Source organism: Cucurbita pepo, chromosome 2 (assembly GCF_057944985.1).
Source record: "Cucurbita pepo subsp. pepo isolate OVF chromosome 2, ASM5794498v1, whole genome shotgun sequence".
Lineage (NCBI taxonomy): Eukaryota > Viridiplantae > Streptophyta > Magnoliopsida > Cucurbitales > Cucurbitaceae > Cucurbita > Cucurbita pepo.
Genome location: NC_141799.1, coordinates 13,966,167 through 13,985,419, shown reverse-complemented (window position 1 = coordinate 13,985,419; position 19,253 = coordinate 13,966,167). Strand labels below are relative to the sequence as shown.

Sequence of the window (19,253 nt, the reverse complement as noted above, 5' to 3'; positions counted from 1 at the left end):
ACTGGTTCGTTAGATTAGTTGATGTGCACATATAGATATTTATTCAACGAAGACAAATTAGAAATTTGAACCTCGAAATGATTTTGGAAAAGATTTTTATTTCTCGAGCGGTCGACAAAAAAGAGGGTTGATTGGGATGTGCATGTGTGGATTTCAGAGCCCTAAACCAAAAATAGATTAGGTCATATGTGAGGGAGAAAATTTGGTTGGTAAAACAATAGTTTGCGACTTTGAGGAAATTTGATGTAACATTTGATATTCCTTTTTTTCCAAATGCTTTATTCCTTTTGTTTGTTGGTCGACAGAAGGTTTGCAATTATATTAAAAGCCCATGGGCCACTGTCCCTTTTGGTTTTAAGCCCATGGGCCCTACTTGCTTTGTCTACATCCACCATTTTTTTTTTTTTTTTAATTTTAAATTTTCCAAAATTTGCCGTTAATTAGGACTCCACCACTTAGTTTTTGTATGCAATTCATGACAAATCCTAGAAATAGTACTCTTCCGGTTCTTGATAAGTTTTCACACCGTTATAAGATATGTTTGGTTATATTCTCTAACCGATGTAGGATCTCACAATCCACTTTTTTAAGGGCCCAACGTCCTCGTTGGCACATCGCTCGGTATCTAGCGCTTATACCATTTATACAACTCAATCCCACCACTATCAAATATTGTATGCTTTGACTCGTTACGTATCGCCGTCAGTCTCACGATAAGTTTTCACACCCTTACAAGATATGTTTCGTTATATTCTTCAACCGATGTGGGATCTCACAATCTACTTCCTTAATGGCCCAACGTCCTCGTTGGCATATCGCTCGGTATCTGGCTCTTATACCATTTATACAACTCAATCCCACCACTATCAAATATTGTCCGTTTTGACTTGTTACGTATCGTCATCAACCTCACAACTTTAAAACGCGTTTATTATGGAGTGATTTCCACACCCTTATAAGTAATGTATCGTTTCCCTCTTCAACCACTTTTTCATCGTTTTATTTTATTTTATTTATTAAAATTCATCGGGAATATTCTAAGTAAAGAGTTTAGTGGAGGGACAATGTAACGTCGTTTCCCTCTCCAACCACTTTTTCATCGTTTTATTTTATTTTTTTTAGTTAACATTCATTGGGAATATTTGGAGTAAAGAGTTTAGTGGAGGGACAATGCAACGCCCCAGATCTACCGCTAGTAGATACTGTCCTATTTGGGCTTTCCCTTTCGGATTTTCCCTCAAGGCTTTTAAAACGCGTCTGCAAGGGGAAAGTTTCTACACCCTTATAAACAGTGGTTTGTTCTCCTCCCAACCAATGTTGGACATCATAATCCACCCCCTTTGGGACCCAACGTCCTTACTGACACACTGTCTTGTGTCTACCCCCTTCGGGGAACAGCAAGAAGGTTGACACATCGTCCGGTGTCTAGCTCTGATACATTTTTAGACGTGTTTTAAAGCCTTGAGAGGAAGCCCGAGAGGGAAAGCCCAAACAAGACAATATCCGCTAGCAATGGATCTGGGGTTACAGACAACCTCGGTGAATATTTGAACCATTGTGGGTCCTTCAATTTAATTACTTCTATCATTATTTCATTATTTCACAAAAAAAGAATTAAAATACTAGGGTTCCAAAAAACTAAATAAAAAAAATATGAAAAGCCCAACATGATATGGATCCATCAAAATCAGCCCAATCCAAAAATATACAAAATAGCCCAAATCAGCCCAAAATTACCACTAAGATCAAACAATATATATAAAATATTAAATATATACACAACCACTCATTAATTGATTAAAAAAGAATACAATTTCTTCAAAAGTACTATTAATAACATTTAATTCAATCGAAAAGAAAAATATAAAAAATAAACTTAATCAATAATGATTTTTTAAAAAATATTATGTATTATTTTTATACATTTTATAAAAAAAACAACAAAATTTAGCTCTTTTTTTTAAATTTATAAATATCAATTTAATTCTAAAATATGTTTGATTATTTAATAAACTCAAATTATGCAAATTTTCAAATAAACGTTTTTAAGTTAGAAGTAAATATTGTCATAGTCATTAAAGTTGGGATAAAGTAATTTATTTTCTGTTTTTTTTTTTGTAATTTATAAAAGAAAAAGTATAAACCAATAAAAAGAAGCCACGTAAACAAAATTAGTTATTACAAGAGTAGCATATAGTTTAGATGGGTAGTTGAATTGGCTTTTGTTTAAGCGTTGAGTGGCAGGTCGGGAGTAGACGCGAAACCCAACCCATTTATTATTATTATTATTATTTTTTTCTCTTAATTATTAGCAAATTTCCCAAATTAACCCGAAATAAAAATCCCCCAAAATTCCAATTTTCCCCGTAAACACAATTTCCCCGCCATTTGCTTCTCTTCATTTCTCTCTCTTCCCCTATCGCTAGGGCTCCGTCTTCCTCTCTCTTTCTCTCTCCTCTGTTCCTCTGTAAACTGTGCTCCGGCTTCCGAATTCGACCACGATTTCCATTTCTTCAAGCTTTGGACTCTTCATGCTCTTGCTGTGTGGATCGTGCTCTCTCCGGTTCTCTTAACGATGAGTTTGCCGCCGTTCGCTTCTGCCTCTGCCTCTGGTTCCGGTCTCCGTGGTATCGGCTTGTCCAATACTATTCACTCCGAGGTTGCTCCTTGCTTGCCTTTGCCTTCGCTTCCGGTTTCCTTCGGTGCTTCCGAGCCTGAGCTTCGGCTCTTCGATGAGCCGGCTGGGAGCTATGCTACTTTGAGGAGTGATGTTCTCGCTCAGTCTAAGAAGATCGCTGATCTGCTTCGTGCTACTGACGTGTCTTACTTGTGAGTTCTTAATTTTGAAATTCAGTTCTGGTAATTCGAAATTTGTGATTCTTCAGCTCGGTTGACTGAATTTCAGTTCAGCCTCAACGGAATTTTCATGCGTTTTATTTTTATTTTTTTTATTATTTTACCGTTGATTGAGAATTACTCTCTCGCGGTTTCTTTTAATTCTGTAATACGATCAGTGTTTCGCTTAGTGTTGGAGTTTGATGTCGGCATTGTTGAAGTTGGAACTACAAGATTAGTGCGAATGGCAGCAGTTGTAGTCTGTAAATTAAAATTTTTTTAACCGCGTACTATATTAGCAATATTAACTGAGAATTTCGGATTAGTGAAGATATTCGCGGTTACTATTTGGATTTCATTCATAGTCTACTAATTTTAATATGTAGTAGTTGATTCTGCTGTAGAGTTGCATGTAAAGCGCCTGTCCTTCCATTATCTCATCTTTTAATCGTGGAAGTCTGTAGGTGACTAGGCATCGTAGTTAGTTAATCACAGCAGATTTAACTCTTGCCTAGTGCAGAATGCTCATATTTCATGAATCCTGCATGCCATGGTCCTTGCTTTATGTTTTCCCTCGCAATATTTAGTAATGCGAAGGTGTTTGATATTTGTCAAGTAACTAGAGTTTACTGAATTATGCTGTACACTGACACCTCCTTTTTCGGCTTTGTGATTCCTCATCTCTAAAGCCTATAGGTTGATGTTTTCTTTTCTTTTTGCAGCCTAATATAGTTTATCTCTTTCATATAAAATTTTTAAAAACAGTTACTTGCCATACTGTTCTTTCCAGATTTTATTTGATTTTATCATTCACTTTGATGCAATCAACAGAAATCTCAGAGAAGATGCCAAAGTTCTTCCTGAAGGGTCTGTGGAGCCTTTTGAACTCTATGAGGAAGTTCTTCGCTATGATGTTGATGCCTTCAAGTATACTACTCCAGGTAAACGAAGTCTTGAAATGCTTTTCCCCATTGTTTAACGGAAAGATTAGTGAGTTACATTGCCTATTATCTTATCAGATTTTGAAAACCTAATTCAAGTGACACAAACTATTTTTTCCATTTCTCCAAAGTAATGAAAAAGCTTTTGAATCTCTTATTCTGATTGGTGTGGAATTATCACTTTTTGTAATGTATAAATAGCTCTATCAGCCAAGTATATGCTGGCTGGAAACTTTGAAAGATAGTTATCTTCTTTTAGTTCTTTTGTGTTAGTGTGCATCATCCTGCTTCTTGGTGATGATCAAGCTCTAGAAACATTCTTTATAACTATAATCTTTTAATGATTTAATTATTGAAAGACTCTTCTATTGTAGTTTCTTGGGGGGCTTCTCTCTACCCCCTGCTCCTAAATTGTTCATGGTTGTCTGTCTTTTGGAATATATTATTTTGTTTCTTATTAAAAAAATTAATTTTTGAGTCATATGCAAACCAGGAATCCGAGACCTTCAGGTTAAACTTTTTTTTTCAATGATTATTATGTTCTTGCTGGCATATGCATATTAAGTGTCATCACATAGTAAAAATATAGAAAAAGTAAAAACGAAAATATTTTAATGCTATGCCATTTAGAAATATGCAATTTGCTCCATCATCTTTATATGTACCTTTGGTTGGTTTTCCAAAATCATTTATTTTTGAACTTACTGTCTATTGTGCTGTTCAAGTTTCTCAGGTCCTATTATGGAGCACGTCTCTAGCAGTATGGTATCTGATAGGAAAGTTTTTGAGCAAAAACTACCTATTAGAAGTCAAGTTGAAGGAGAATCTAGAACAATTCAAAATCATAAGCCTGAATCTATGCCAACTAATGTATGCAGGCATTAGGATTTCCAGTTTCTTTATTTTATTACTTGTGCTTTGCTAACCCTGGCTATAAAATTGGACAGGATGCACCAATGTCATCTTCTAGAAAAGTAAAAGTTAAGAAGAAAGGCAGAGATGAAACGTCTTCTGTTAGAACAGATTCTTCTGAGCTTCAAGGTTGTTCTAGCCATTTTTTGGAAAGAAAAGCTGCACCATATTTCACCTTACAAGTTTTGATCTTCATTTTTCATGGACTAAATATTACTTTGAATATTGTAGACGCCACCCTCGCAAACTTTTGCAAGTTCTTAGAGGACTTCTGTGGCAGAGCTGAAATTTTCAGTGATGATCGTGATGAATCAGAGTGGCTGGCTCTGCCTCTTACTGATCTAAGAGTGCTTGTCAATGAAATAATGTCCATTCGTTCAAAGAAACTTCTTCATTTGGTTTCTCTAGATAGCCTGACAAGGCTATTGAAGGTTTTAGATCATCAGATACATAGAGCAGAAGGATTGTCTGTTGAAGAATGTGAACATGTGAGTCTGCTACTTTTGCTTTATGGTTTTTCACTGTTCTAGCATATGCAATTTGTAATTTTGCTATTCTTATTCTCAATTGCTCCTTGTTCCTACGTACTTGAACTGTTATGGTTAAGTAAATCAGTGTTGATTGAGTTCTTGAATTGAAGTCCATTTGCCATTAGCTGGATGCGTAGTTTTTAATTCTATGAAAAAGGTAAATACCTTTTGTCTTATGCAGTCACTTCAAATCATTGATGTGTTTTGATCCTTCTGTTTCTGGGTTCTGTTATTGAAGCATAAGGTTCCAGTAAACCATAAATGTTTTTCTTGGTTTTATGCATTTATTTGATTTAAATCACCAATAAACAGTTACTGCCTGTCTAATGTTGGGTTATATGACAAATATAATGTTCCTTGTGACAAGACTAGGCCGATAAGTGGACGTCAGGTTCCATGTAATCTATAGAAAAACAGAGATATGTTACATTCTTGTTCTAAAAGCATATATCTACTCAGGTTATTCAGTTGTCACCATATGCAGCCAACTTGTGCAATGCTGAAAATCTAAAGTTGTGTCATTCTGTAACCCTCGTATCTTTACATGATTGTAGTTTGGCCTTCCTGAGTTCACTTTATACTTGCCAAACGTTTTTATATTCAAAGAGAAAGAAGGTCATCCTAGGGGCCAAAGTAGAGATAACCCCAACCAAAGAGATTATAAAGAATTGTCTTCCAATATGTCAAAGTCAAAAGAATGATGTAATTACAAAAGAATTTAGTTTGATTTGAACACCATCGAGAAGCTAAGTTTTGCACTTATCACCAAAAAAAAAAAAAAAAAAAAAAAAAAAAAAAAAAAAAAAAAAAAAAAAAGGAAAGAAAAGAAGAGAGAGAGAGAGGAAAAAAAAAATCAAAAGAAGATATCTTATATTCGAAAGTCCTTTGGTACTGTTCTTTCCAAATCAGCAATAAGAGAGCTCTAACCATGCAGTTCCATGAAAGCTTTGCCTTACCTCTAAGGCTCCAACGTGAGAAAGCTTCTACCAACCAATCATCTGCCCTCCTAGGGAGGCAAAGCTCTAATCCCATGTTATTTATAAATAAAACACCACCCATGAAAAAGACAGTGAAGAAAAAGGTGGTCTAACATTTCTTCCTTCTTGTAGTGCGGACAGCAAACTGATGGGGACAAGGACCATCCAGAGAATTTCTTTTGAATTTGGGCATGGATATTCAAACTTCTATAGACCAATGACCATATGAACATTTTGGCCCTTTTTGGATATTTGAAATTCCAAACTAGATCCACCAAAGGAGCCTTCAAATGAATAAGCTTTTGAGCTAAGTGGGGGAAAAACAGATTTAGTTGAGAATAAGCTGTTGGTGGATTAGCCTTAAGTTAGGAGATATTTGTGTAATTCATGAGTTAGCTCAAAAGGTAAGTTTAGTGATTTTCAAACTTCAATGTAGCACTTCAACTTGGTAGTACCAACTACAAAATAACAGGAGATATTAAGGAAAACAACCCGTCAAAATATGGCTTAAAATTCTTTGTTTAATGAAGAAACGATTCCTTCCACTTGACTATGAACAAATACTTTACAATCAACCAACAATGCAAACAAGATGGGCTTTGTATTCTTGATTACATGTCGGAGTCTCATCGCTTTGGAGCCAAAGTTATCTTCCGAAAAATGAATAACAACAAATATCTTGATTCTTTAATGGCTTTAAAGATGACATCAAATTAGTGGCCAACTTACACCCACTAGCCTATCTAGTAGATGCTATTACTTTAGCAACCAAGATCAAAGAAAATGGTGGGTTCAAACCAGTTAGAACGTTGAAGAAATTCATGGGCTAAACAACAACAAAATTCAAGAAAGACTGCAAATGATTCCACAAAAAAATTTCTTTAAGGGAGTTCTTCCATATCTATTCAACAGACCAAGAAAGATGAAAATCAAGCCAAGAGTTTCGCAACTAACAAAGTTTTGGATGACTCATTGAGAGTTCGACCCTGTCAAACGTACCTCTTCTTTTAATGCACAAATCCCAAGATTGATGTTCCATATCCCGAAAACTGCAATGGTGACTCCTTTTTTAGTTGAAAGAATGAAAATATCCGGGTAAAGATGAGCCAAAGTATGAGGCCCGATCCACCTATCCTCTCCAAACCAAATTCTTTTGCCAGACCCTGCCCTGAAGTTCAAGAATTGGATTAAAGAAACCTGCTGTCGTTCCCAACCTCAGGCCATAAACTTAATCTTTTAACTTTCTTCCCAGCCTTTGTGGCCCAGCCAAGATGATCCAGTCTGTAAATACTGACTATTCTCTGGCTCATAGGGTGTTTTCCACTTGTGTAAATCTCAACAGTTATTTCATGAGGAGAGCTAAGTTTCTTTGTTAAAGGTATCCCACTTCTAGGCCTCTAAATTGAATCAGAAGGCATGTTTTATCCCATTGAACTTTCCTCAGTTCCAAATAAAAATTTGGGCAAGGATCAATTTATACCTTTAAACGTTGGGGGTTGTATCAATCAAAACCTCAAACTAATAATTGTATAAATTTAGTTTATTAACTTTTTACAAGTATATCTATTTACACCCTCTCTCAGATTTTGTTTGACAAAATGTTAGTTTGAAGATTTGAAGAAGGGCACAGGTTTCTATTAGAAAGAAGGAAAAAAGGATTTGAAGAAGGGCACCGTTTAAAGCAAGAATTATAAGAAAAAAGGGTGTGCAAGTCTAGCCTTATTTGTGTTAGTGCAATTTTTTTTTTGGGGTCTCAGAAGATGTGGCATTGGCCTACATCGTTGGGTGGGTTGATGATGCATCTCCCCCTCCCCATTTGTATTTTTTGGTTCTTATGCAGGCGAACTTTTGTAGAAAAAATGTACAATTTAATTTGGTGCTATGGTGGTTAAGGAGCTATCTTTTATATGAAATATGTATATGGTGCAAGTAATTGTTCTTCCCTTTTTTCATGGGAACTGTTTTCTTTTGTGGCCTGAGTTTTTTGGAGTAGAAAGTGACTTCTACTCTGATTGGTTTCTGCCATTGCTTTATGATTTCTGTAGCTTAACTCAGATTATCTTTTCCCCTTCATATTTCAGATAGATTCAGATGCAGTTGCAACTATCTTTTGTGCTTTGGAGTCCATACATGCATCTCTTGCAGTAATGGCTCATGACCAAATGCCAAAGTTGCTTTATAAAGAAGAGGTTTGTTCTTTTAGTTGCTTGCATTTTTCTAATCCCGATTAGCATTTTGCTGTGTATCAAGTATTTTGCTTATTCTGACATGATTGTTATAGGAAGCTTAAAAGTTTGATGTTAAGCGTGCTTCACTCTTAAGCTATGTCAGGCTCCTCAATGTGTTGAGAGTAGTATGCATTTCTCTTGAGTTTTTTTCCCCACCTTTCTTAAGTTTGACACTTTTTTTTTCAATAAATTAAGGAAAGGAAAATTTAAACAAAAAGTTGTTGGTTTCTTGCTCAACCCTCTTATCCAGAGTTTACCCTCTCGCTCTCCAATAGATGTGGATGTGGAGGAACATGGAAATAAGATTAAACTAGGGCTATGAGTCTAACTACGGATGGGAAAATAGAGATGAGAACTTATTTTGCGGTGATGGGTTTTAATTTTTAGGCTTTTGCTGTGTGATTTTGTGTTTGTTCTTAACTTTTGTGTCTTTATTAGTTAATCCTTTATTTTCACTATTTCATACTTCATGCTAATTTCTAATATCATATAAACTATATAAACTCTATATACTGTGCATTTTATTTTGTTGGAGCTCTTAACTTATTTTTAAAATTGTAATTAATCCTCCAAAGGGACTATTACGCTTTAGTGCACTTTATACTTTTTGAAATGTTGCTGACATCCATTGATGATGAATTGTTGATGATAATTCTTTTTCTTATCAGATCATAGAGAGAATTCTGGAGTTCTCCCGACATCACATAATGGATATTATGTGTGCTTATGATCCTTCATATCGTGCGTTGCATAAAGCCAGTGAAAATGGTGTGTTTGAAGGTCAGTAGTTTAATTTAGATAGAAGATATTTGGTGTATATTTTTTTTTCGTCCCTAAGAAATTTGGATGTAGAATTATAAAAGATTTCTGGAGTTCTTTGGACTCAGATCGTGATTGGAGTAGAAATGAATTTGTGGCTTTCATTCTTTGAAATTATTGACCTTGGAATTTGCACTTAATAGACTGTTGATGATGTGTTTTTTTCCCCCTTTTTTGGAACATTTTATTTTAGTAAATCTCTCTGTGGAAATTTGATACTTGTTTCCACCTTTGTATCATACGTTTTTAGGGCAAGGATGTGCCGATGTATATCATTTGTGTAGTAGTTCTGGTGAACATGTTCTAAGTCTCTAATTGTATTCTATCCTTTGCTTCTGAAATTAAAGAGGAAAAAGGTCGAGTATGTCTTTTGTTAACAATACCTTACAGATGAACTTTGATCAGTTCCATTACATTTTTTTGATTTTCCAGTCAATGAAGATGAAGAACTTGATGGTGACTATGGTTCATCGAGTAAGAAGCGTCGTGGTGTTAAGACTTCTAAAATCAGGAAACCTACATTCAACAAGTGTGCCTATCATATTCTGCCCCTTTAACATTGAACATTACAATGAATTTGAATGAATTTGAATGAGTAATACAGATATTTTTTGCTTTGACAGGGTATCTACTGCTGTTAATACTATTCTTCAGAAGATGTGCACCATTCTTGGTTTACTTAAGGATTTATTGCTGATAGAGAGGTTACCAGATAGCTGTATTCTTCAATTAGTGAAAACAAGCTTTTCTACTTTTTTGGTGGACAATATTCAGCTCTTGCAACTTAAGGCAATTGGTTTAATTTGTGGGGTATGGATTTCTGCTTCTCTTTCTGCAAGATATGGTGTTGTCTGGTTTTACATAGATGTGAATGCAATCGGTTGCTACTATTTAAATCTTCTGATGATGCATTCAAACTTGGTGCAGATATATTATTCATACACACAACATCGTAATTATTTGATAGATGAATTAGTTCAGATGCTCTTCAAATTACCATCCACGAAGCGGGCTTTAAGAGCGTATCACCTACCTGATGAAGAACAACGTCAAATTCAAATGATTTCTGCCCTATTGATTCAACTGGTACATTATAGTGCAAACCTTCCTGAAGCTTTGAGGCAAGCATCAGACAGTAAATCCATCTTTGAAGTTTCAGTTGATAGTAGTTGTCCTACCAAATGCCATGAAACAGCTACGGAGGCATGCTGTCTTTTCTGGACTCGTGTACTACAGCGCTTCGCTAATGTGAAGACTCAGGATGCATCTGAAGTGAAAGTAATGATGGAAAATATGGTTTTGGATCTACTAACAACATTAAATTTACCCGAATATCCTGCATCAGCCCCTATTTTGGAGGTAGTGATCTTTCAATTCAAATTCTTTATAATTGAAAAAAAAAAAAAAAAAATTCTCATCCTTTTATATTTTTAGAATTATCATTCAAATCCTAAGGCATATTCATTTGCAGGTTCTATGTGTGTTATTACTTCAGAATGCTGGACTGAAATCTAAAGATGTCTCTGCTCGTTCTATGGCCATTGACTTTCTTGGCATGATTGCTGCAAGATTGAAACGTGATGCTGTCATTTGTGCCACAGACAAGTTTTGGATATTGCAAGAGTTGGGCAATAAGGAGGATGTTGCTGATGAGAGTTATCCTAAAGATGTCTGTTCTATATGCTTGGATGGCAGGGTAGGAAAGTATTTCTTTGTCTGTCAAGATTGCCAGAGGTTATTTCATGCAGATTGCATTGGAGGAAGAGAAAATGAAGTTCCTAACCGGAGCTGGTACTGTCAAATTTGCCACTCGAGGAAACAACTTCAAGTATTACAATCATATTGCAAATCCCAATGTAAAAATGATGGTGAGAAGAGCAAAGATTGGTCAGATAAAGAATCCAAAGTTTCGTGGCTTGTCACAAACATTGAAATTGTTCAGCAGTTGCTTCTGAATTATCTCCAGGAAGTTGGTTCTTCAGATGATGTTCATCTATTTGTTCGCTGGTTTGTATGATTTTGACTCCCTATTTTTGTTGTTAATTTATTTTATCGTATTTTTTATTTCCTTGTTAGAAGCTTGCTACCGCTCTGATATAAATGCACATATTGTAGGTTTTATCTCTGCCTGTGGTACAAAGATGATTCAAAAGCTGAGCAGAAGTTTATTTACTATCTCTCTAGATTGAAATCTATGGCAATAGTGAGGGACGGTGGCAATACTTCCTCATTATTGACTAGGGATTCAGTTAAGAAAATCACTCTCGCACTAGGACAAAATAATTCCTTCTCTAGAGGTTTTGATAAGATCCTTCACATGCTTCTGGTTAGTTAACTTTTTGTTTTGTTTTGTTTTCCTGTTGATTTTATTTATAGATGTCTGATGTACGACTGAAACTCTGATAACATAATTGTCCTCATCCAGGCAAGTTTAAGGGAAAATTCTCCGGTAATTAGAGCCAAGGCTTTACGAGCGGTTATACTCTTCACCCCTTTATTTTATTTATATATTATTTTAACATCACATTGTATCTTAAACTGTACTTATGTTTTATCTAATTTAATGAAGCAGGTCAGTATTATAGTTGAAGCTGATCCAGAGGTATTGGGAGACAAACGTGTCCAATTGGCTGTTGAAGGAAGGTTTTGCGATTCTGCAATATCTGTCAGAGAAGCAGCTTTGGAACTTGTTGGCAGGCATATTGCCTCCCATCCTGATCTTGGTTTCAAGGTCTGCGTAATTGCATGTTTTAATTCTCATTCTATGACATGATTATCTTTAATCTCTCATTCCTTTGCTCCCAACAATGTGTTTGATTTGCAGTATTTTGATAAGATTGCTGAGAGAACCAAAGATACTGGAGTTAGTGTGAGGAAACGTGCCATCAAAATCATTCGAGATATGTGCACGTCAAATGCAAACTTCTCGGAGTTTACTAGGGCATGCATAGAGATAATCTCTCGAGTTGGTGATGATGAATCAAGTATTCAGGTAGGTCTAAATCAAGTGCATTTCATTGATGACTGCTCTCCTTTAATTAAGTTCCATTTGCCAGTATTTCACATACTATGTTTACTGCATAATTTGCTGTCAATATTAGTTTCTTCCTTAATTGCATTGAACTGATACGTCGTTCCTTTGTTCTATGCTATGAATAAATAGATAGTTGAGAGAATTGAAATTGTCCAAGTTTCATGTGTTTTGGGTATTCCTTTCTTTAAAACTATAACTAAACTCTTTCTATAATACTTTTTATTGCCTAATAGCACTCAATAAAAATATTTCTATTGTTCAGCATGTGATCGATTAACATACTATGAAATGAAAGAGAGATCCGCAGGAACCAAAATATGGTGGATGCAAGATATATAAGAGGAATTAATGTGTTTTTTTCTTTTTGCCATTTTTTCATCTTTAATATCTATTTTTTAAAAAATGAATCCTTGTTCACTTTGAGTCTAGTTCAAACACATCATTTGATTTCTTTTTATCTGAACTTATTTTCCATACATATATAGATATGCATCATCAATGGAATGTTTTTTTTTTTTTTTTTTTAAAGGCTAATAAATTTATTCATATTTTGGAATATCTTGTGACTACAGAAGCAGGTACCTGAGATGCAAGGATTTTTTTTTCATCTATTGGTTTATGCTACAAAAATTCATTTTACTAAAGTAGGAAGATACTAAAACCTGATATATCTGAAAATTATTATCTTGTTTGGGTCCTGAGTATTTGATATTTTATTAACGTTATGGTGCATAGATGTTTACAAGACATTTTACGAGTTATTGTTTTATAGCCTTCGGTTCACAAATTCAGTAATTTGGAGATGATAGCTCTATTCCATTAGATTTCTTACTTCACATCTAAGCCACAAAAAGTCCTTTTACTAAAGTAGGAGATGCATAAACCTGATATATATAAAAAATAATCTCTGGTTTGAGTCCTGAGTAATTAACTTCTTTTAATACTTATGCTTTTATTTGCATGACATTTTTTTAATGAGATTTTGTAACCTTCTGGCTCACAAACTCAGTTCTTTGGAAATGACAGATTTGTTTCGTTAGATTTTTTATACTTCTCGTCTATTATTAAATTAAGCAACAAAGATTCCTTTTACTGAAATGGGAGGTGCCTAAAACTGATTATATGGAAGTTGTTGTCTTGTTTTAACCGGGCATCTTAATTTTTCCTCTTTATACTTGTGATGCATAGGATCTCGTTTGTAAGACATTTTATGAGTTCTGGTTTGAGGAGCCTTCCGGTTCACAAACTCAGTTCTTTGGAGATGATAGCTCTGTTCCATTGGAGATCGCCAAGAAAACCGAGCAAATTGTTGAAATATTGAGGAAAATGCCAAATCATCAACTACTTGTGACAATTATTAAGAGAAACTTAGCACTTGATTTTTTCCCGCAATCAACTAAGGCTGTTGGCATCAACCCTGTTTCCCTCACCTCAGTTCGCAAGCGATGTGAGTTGATGTGTAAGTGCTTATTGGAAAGGATATTGCAGGTAAGACTGTTGCTTCCCATTTTCTTTAATTGCTGGTTCCTTATGGTTTTTTTTATCGATCATTTACAAGAAAAGTTGCCTCTCAGGTGGAGGAGAGAAGTAATATGGACACCGAGGTGCGTGCACTTCCATATGTATTGGTCTTGCATGCATTTTGTGTTGTGGATCCAATGCTCTGTGCACCTGCCTCCAACCCATCCCAGTTTGTGGTTACTCTCCAACCTTACCTTAAGAGCCAGGTTATCTGTCGTTCTTTTCATTAGGATATAAACTCCTTTTCTCATTACTAGATATATATATATATATATTTAGTTACGATGAATTCACTTGTAAACTTAATTCTTAGGTATATTTATCAACAATTTGATTAAATATCGTAATTTCTCATAAATTGCATGAACCGTCAAATTTAGACAACAAAATTAGAATTATCAGATTAATCTATGACTTCTGAAAAAATTAATATTCAATAAAAAAGCTGAAAGACAGGTTGAGTTCTAATTTTCTAACATTATAGTTTATTGAATACTTGTCTAAAAGGATACATTTGAATAATAATTTTATTTTAAGAAATAATTTCACAGATAATATAGATTTACAAAAGATGGGAGAGGAAAGTTGAGCCCCATGCAAAGGAAAATATTCAAAATAATAACAAAAATATTATATCTAAAATGCTAAAGCCCACATTCATATATGATCAATATATAACTTTTCATTGTTTTTTGTAGCATTATAGATTTTTTTACCACGATTCATAATTTTACATACTTTGGGAGAAAAATAATACTCATATTTGATTTTGAATGCAACAGAATAAAATTTACTGGAAGCATTATTGAAAATTTATATTGAAGACTGAATATAATAACATCCAAAAATTTTCCTCAACTTTCTAACGTTGGTGGTATAGTAATAACAATAATGCGAACGCCTTCTAAAAGTTGCTGGGGGAAAAATTGTAAGCTTTTTTTTTTTTGGAAACATGATGTTATGCTTGGTAAAAGAACTTAAAAAATGAATTTTATAGTTTGAAAAACAATAATTGGAAGTTAAGATGGTTTTCCTGTAAATTGATGTCTTGAATAGACCAATTTATTTTACAAATCAATTTGGATCTAGGTAGGTAACTTCTCTTATTAGTTTATGGGAGTCTTCATGTTTTGGTGGTCTAGGTCTTCCCCTTTTTAATTTACTCACATTTTTTTTTGAAACATCCATGTTCTTAATTCAGAAATAAATGTGAGGTTGCCTACTCCTTAACTTACTTAATATTGTTGTTAGGTTGATAATCGAGTGGTTGCTCAATTACTTGAGAGTATCATATTCATAATTGATGCGGTTCTGCCCTTGCTACGGAAGTTATCTCCAAATGTTGCTGAAGACCTAGAGCAAGACTTGAAACATATGATTGTTAGGCACTCCTTCTTGACAGTCGTACATGCTTGCATAAAGTACTTATTCTTTTTCTCCAGTTCTGTGCTTTTCTCTTATTTGCATCACATATATCTTTGCTGAACAGTGTTATGTAGTTATCTACTTATCTTACCTTGTGCATAATTGGATTATGTGGTGTGGACTTTATCTGCAACTCAGATTTTCTGAGGGACTAATTCTTCTTCCCTATCCACAGGTGCCTTTGCTCTTTGAGTAAGGTAGCAGGAAAAGGTGCATCGGTTGTTGGGTATCTTATTCAGGCGTTTTTCAAGCGCTTGGATTCTCTAGGGATTGATAACAAACAGGTTAAATTTTTTTTTTTTGTTTTTTTGTTTTTTTTTTTTTTGGTATATTGGTAAGCTTCTTCTGAGCAACAAGAAAAGCCTAGTTTGGAGAGAGCAAGTTCGGAAGCTTGAGTATTGATTATGATTGATGCATGTGACAACGGACAAGAGATATTTTGATTTGGATTTAATTAAGTTCACCTTTTGGGCCTTTATATATGAGCTATTAAATTTAAGTACCTCGCAGAATTTTGATTTATTTTTTAGGCACTTCTAGTTTATTTTTTTCTTACATAGTTTTTTTCCTCGTTTTTACTTTCTTGTTTAGGGCTAGTGAACTGCCATGTCTCTTAAAGTATTGATTGGGATGAATTTCAGGATCTATCACATTGTCACTGTAGATTGCATGGTTGCGATTGAAGTGCTACTAGTCATTCCTGCATTGCCGTTTCCTTTCTTTGTGACCATTGATTATTATTCATTACATTTCGTGTTTAGTTTAATCAAATTATTGAAGAATTGTTCTTTTAAATGTGATCTATATGCCATCATTTTATTACTTTGGCTATCAGAACAAACTTGATGAAGTTGGTTGGTACAATGATAAGACATATCAATTTGGATTGTGAAATTGCAGCTGCTAGGACGTTCACTCTTCTGTCTTGGATTACTTATTCGCTATGGTAGTCCTTTGTTGAGCAATTCCAGCAACAAGAATGTTGATGTCACAAAAAGTCTCAGCTTGTTGAAGAAGTACCTGGTGACGGAGGATTTGGTTATTAGGGTTAGAGCGCTGCAGGTATCCTCTCACTTGCATCCTTCTTCTTGAATTACTTTTTTCTGTTTACAATTGAGGCAAACTCTAATTCGTTATATACTATGTAGGCTTTGGGATTTGTTCTTATTGCTAGGCCTGAATTTATGCTGGAAGAAGATGTTGGGAAAATTGTAGAGGAAGCATTGTCATCTGGTTCTGATGTTCGTCTTAAGGTGATTGAATAATTTTCTTTGGTTTCCTTCAGTGTCATGGGCGTACGTTTGAATTATTTTTCTGAGCAGATGCAAGCATTGCAAAATATGTATGATTACCTTCTTGATGCGGAAAGTCAAATGGGAACAGATCAACCAGATGATGGAGCTGCCCCTACTGCTGCTGTGGATGGTGGTGGCCCAAGTGTGCCAGTTGCTGCCGGTGCCGGAGATACCAACATATGTGGTGGTATTGTTCAGTTTTATTGGGAGAAGGTTCTAGGGAGAAGCTTAGATTTAAATGGCCAAGTTCGTCAAACTGCCCTCAAGGTAAAAAAATAAAAAAATAAACCCGGTTTTATTTTCATGTTCTGTATCATAATTAAGTTTACTCGAAAGCTGTGTGACAAACCGTTGTAATGTGGATGGCTGATTTAATATGTTCATGTTATTCATAGCCAAACTGAAAAACTGGGAAGATCTTTGGATATCAGTTTTTATTCTATAAGAAAGCATGAGGAAAGACAATTTGCTCCACATCTGTGTTCATGAATGTGTGTTCGACCATTTATTCATTTTCCTGCACCGGGCCTGTTTCCTACATATTTGGTTAGTTGAGCATTGTCTTTTGCTATCTTTTCAATTCACAGATTGTCGAAGTGGTGCTTCGCCAAGGTCTTGTTCATCCTATTACTTGTGTTCCATACCTTATCGCACTAGAAACGGACCCCCATGAGGCAAATGCGAAGCTGGCTCACCACTTATTGATGAATATGAATGAGAAGTAATCCCCTAAACTCAACTTATTAATTTGTCAGCTTAAGCAATATTTGTGCAATATAATTAATGCTTCACACAACCTTACTTGAACAGGATCTATTCTATGGGTTGGACAAATGTCTTTGAGTTCTAAAACTAATTAATGCATCTTTTTCCAGGTACCCAACATTTTTTGAAAGCCGCCTGGGGGATGGTCTTCAAATGTCATTTATGTTCATCCAAACTATTAGTCGTTCCGACAATGCAAATCAAAAAATTCAATCCAAGGGCTCTGGCAGTTTGAAAGGCAGATCTGATGGCAGCTCGTTGACTCAAGCAAGACTTGGGGTTTCTCGAATTTACAAGCTCATACGGGGGAACCGAGTTTCGAGGAACAATTTTATATCCTCCATTGTGCGGAAGTTTGACAACCCACGCTTGAATGACTCAATGATACCTTTCCTTATGTGAGTCCAAATCCATTTATTTTCCCCCCACTTCAATATGATATCTTGTTTAAAATTTACCAACTCTTTCTCCCTTTTTCTTTTGTAGGTACTGTGCGGAAATACTTGCATTATTACCATTTACATTCCCCGACGAGCCCCTATATTTGATTCATGCTATTAATCGAATAATACAAGTAAGAGGTGGAGCACTTCAAGAAGAAATCAAAGAATTGGGCATGCATTTGGTGCAACGCAATCCCCAGAATTTTCATTATGAAAATGGAATGATTCAGCCGCAACAACCTGCTCTTTTTTCTGGTAATATAATTTTATCAGATATGAATGGGTCCGTGGAGCACAATCAGTCTCGCCCTTTTTGTGATTTTACATCGATGGATTTGAATCAGCAAATCCCACCAGAGTCAGTTGCGCATCATGAATTGAGCAATAATAATAATACATTGGAGGGAAAATTCCACACCATTTGCTCAGTGGATCAGTATAGCATCTCAAAAGATGATCTTCAGAGAATTCAGGTGATTTCAAACAGATAGTTTAATCATATAACTTTGCTCTCAAAAGTAACTCCAATTGGTCTTAATTTTTCTGTTACCCATTGCAGACAATGAGCCTGGCAGCTATTGCACTGCAACTTCTTTTGAAGCTAAAGAGACATTTAAAAATCATGTACAGCCTGAATGATGCTCGATGCCAGGTAAATGCTTGTTAATTGGTATTTATTCACAAAATAGACAAAACCATTCAATTGGCTCATGGTGTTCTTTTTCTTAAACTAGTCTTTCAATCCAAATGAACCACCAAAACCGGGAGAGTTTCTGTCCAAGCAGAATGTCCCTTTCGACATCAGCGACACATGCACCATTTTACCAACAACTTATCAAGAGTTTATGCAAAGATACCAGGTACGGTCGAATCCAGTCCCTCGCAAACCTCTTTTCACCACTCAAACAAATCTCTTTCCCTTTCCCATGTTCTATTTATTCTCTCCCTCTCTCTTAATTTGCACAATTTTAACTCCACAGGATTTCAAGAGTACTCTTAGGGACGATGCATTCGACTACTCTGCATACACAGTGAACATCAAAAGGAAGCGACCAACCCCAAGAAAAGGACGGAAATCTACAATGGGTGGCGAGGACGAGGAAGAGGACGAGGATTGGAGTGGAGGCAGGAGGTTGGGTAGCAGTGGGAGGAAAGGTAGCTATAGCATCCGAGGAAGTAGGCAACGGTGATAGTTGGTGTAAGTAAAATGTAATGCATAGTTTAGGCTAACTTGTACATTAATCAAGTGAAATAGAATAGGGAGAGAGGATAGAGAATGACAGGGGAGAAGAAGAAAGAAAAGGGTTTATTAGGCAATCGATTTGGAAACAGCCGATGATAGAAAAAAGTTGTGGAAGAGTAGTATAGGGGGCTCTCCAAAATAGCCAGTTTTTCTGTAGTTGTTTCCATAATCATGTAATTTGTTTTTGGTAATATCATATTGGTTGCATTCTTTTGTTAATTAAAATTCAGCACTTTCATTGCACATTAGTTTCCGTAATTTTGCTTAGGAAATTTGTTGTTACTA

At 35.3% G+C, this 19,253-nt stretch overlaps 1 protein-coding gene across 2 annotated transcripts; it reads left to right on the top strand.

Annotated features, from left to right (window-relative positions):
• The first annotated feature begins 2,362 nt into the window (after window positions 1–2,362).
• Window positions 2,363–19,211, top strand: EMB2773 (PHD finger family protein). Of its 2 annotated transcripts, XM_023667941.2 has the most exons (28): window positions 2,363–2,829; window positions 3,667–3,776; window positions 4,510–4,646; window positions 4,724–4,817; window positions 4,920–5,176; window positions 8,277–8,384; window positions 9,092–9,203; window positions 9,675–9,771; window positions 9,866–10,052; window positions 10,170–10,601; window positions 10,714–11,249; window positions 11,358–11,568; window positions 11,668–11,718; window positions 11,815–11,973; window positions 12,067–12,234; window positions 13,465–13,764; window positions 13,851–14,003; window positions 15,049–15,218; window positions 15,398–15,506; window positions 16,123–16,284; window positions 16,371–16,475; window positions 16,545–16,784; window positions 17,105–17,238; window positions 17,393–17,680; window positions 17,769–18,198; window positions 18,285–18,377; window positions 18,460–18,585; window positions 18,706–19,211. In XM_023667941.2, the coding sequence occupies exons 1-28, from the start codon at window positions 2,576–2,578 to the stop codon at window positions 18,913–18,915; spliced, it is 5,433 nt and encodes a 1,810-aa protein (XP_023523709.1). In that variant the 5' UTR covers window positions 2,363–2,575; the 3' UTR covers window positions 18,916–19,211. The 2 variants fall into 2 exon arrangements, with proteins under 2 accessions (XP_023523709.1, XP_023523710.1); XM_023667942.2 differs by lacking the exon at window positions 2,363–2,829 and having other exon boundaries at window positions 4,502–4,646.
• Window positions 19,212–19,253: the final 42 nt, after the last annotated feature.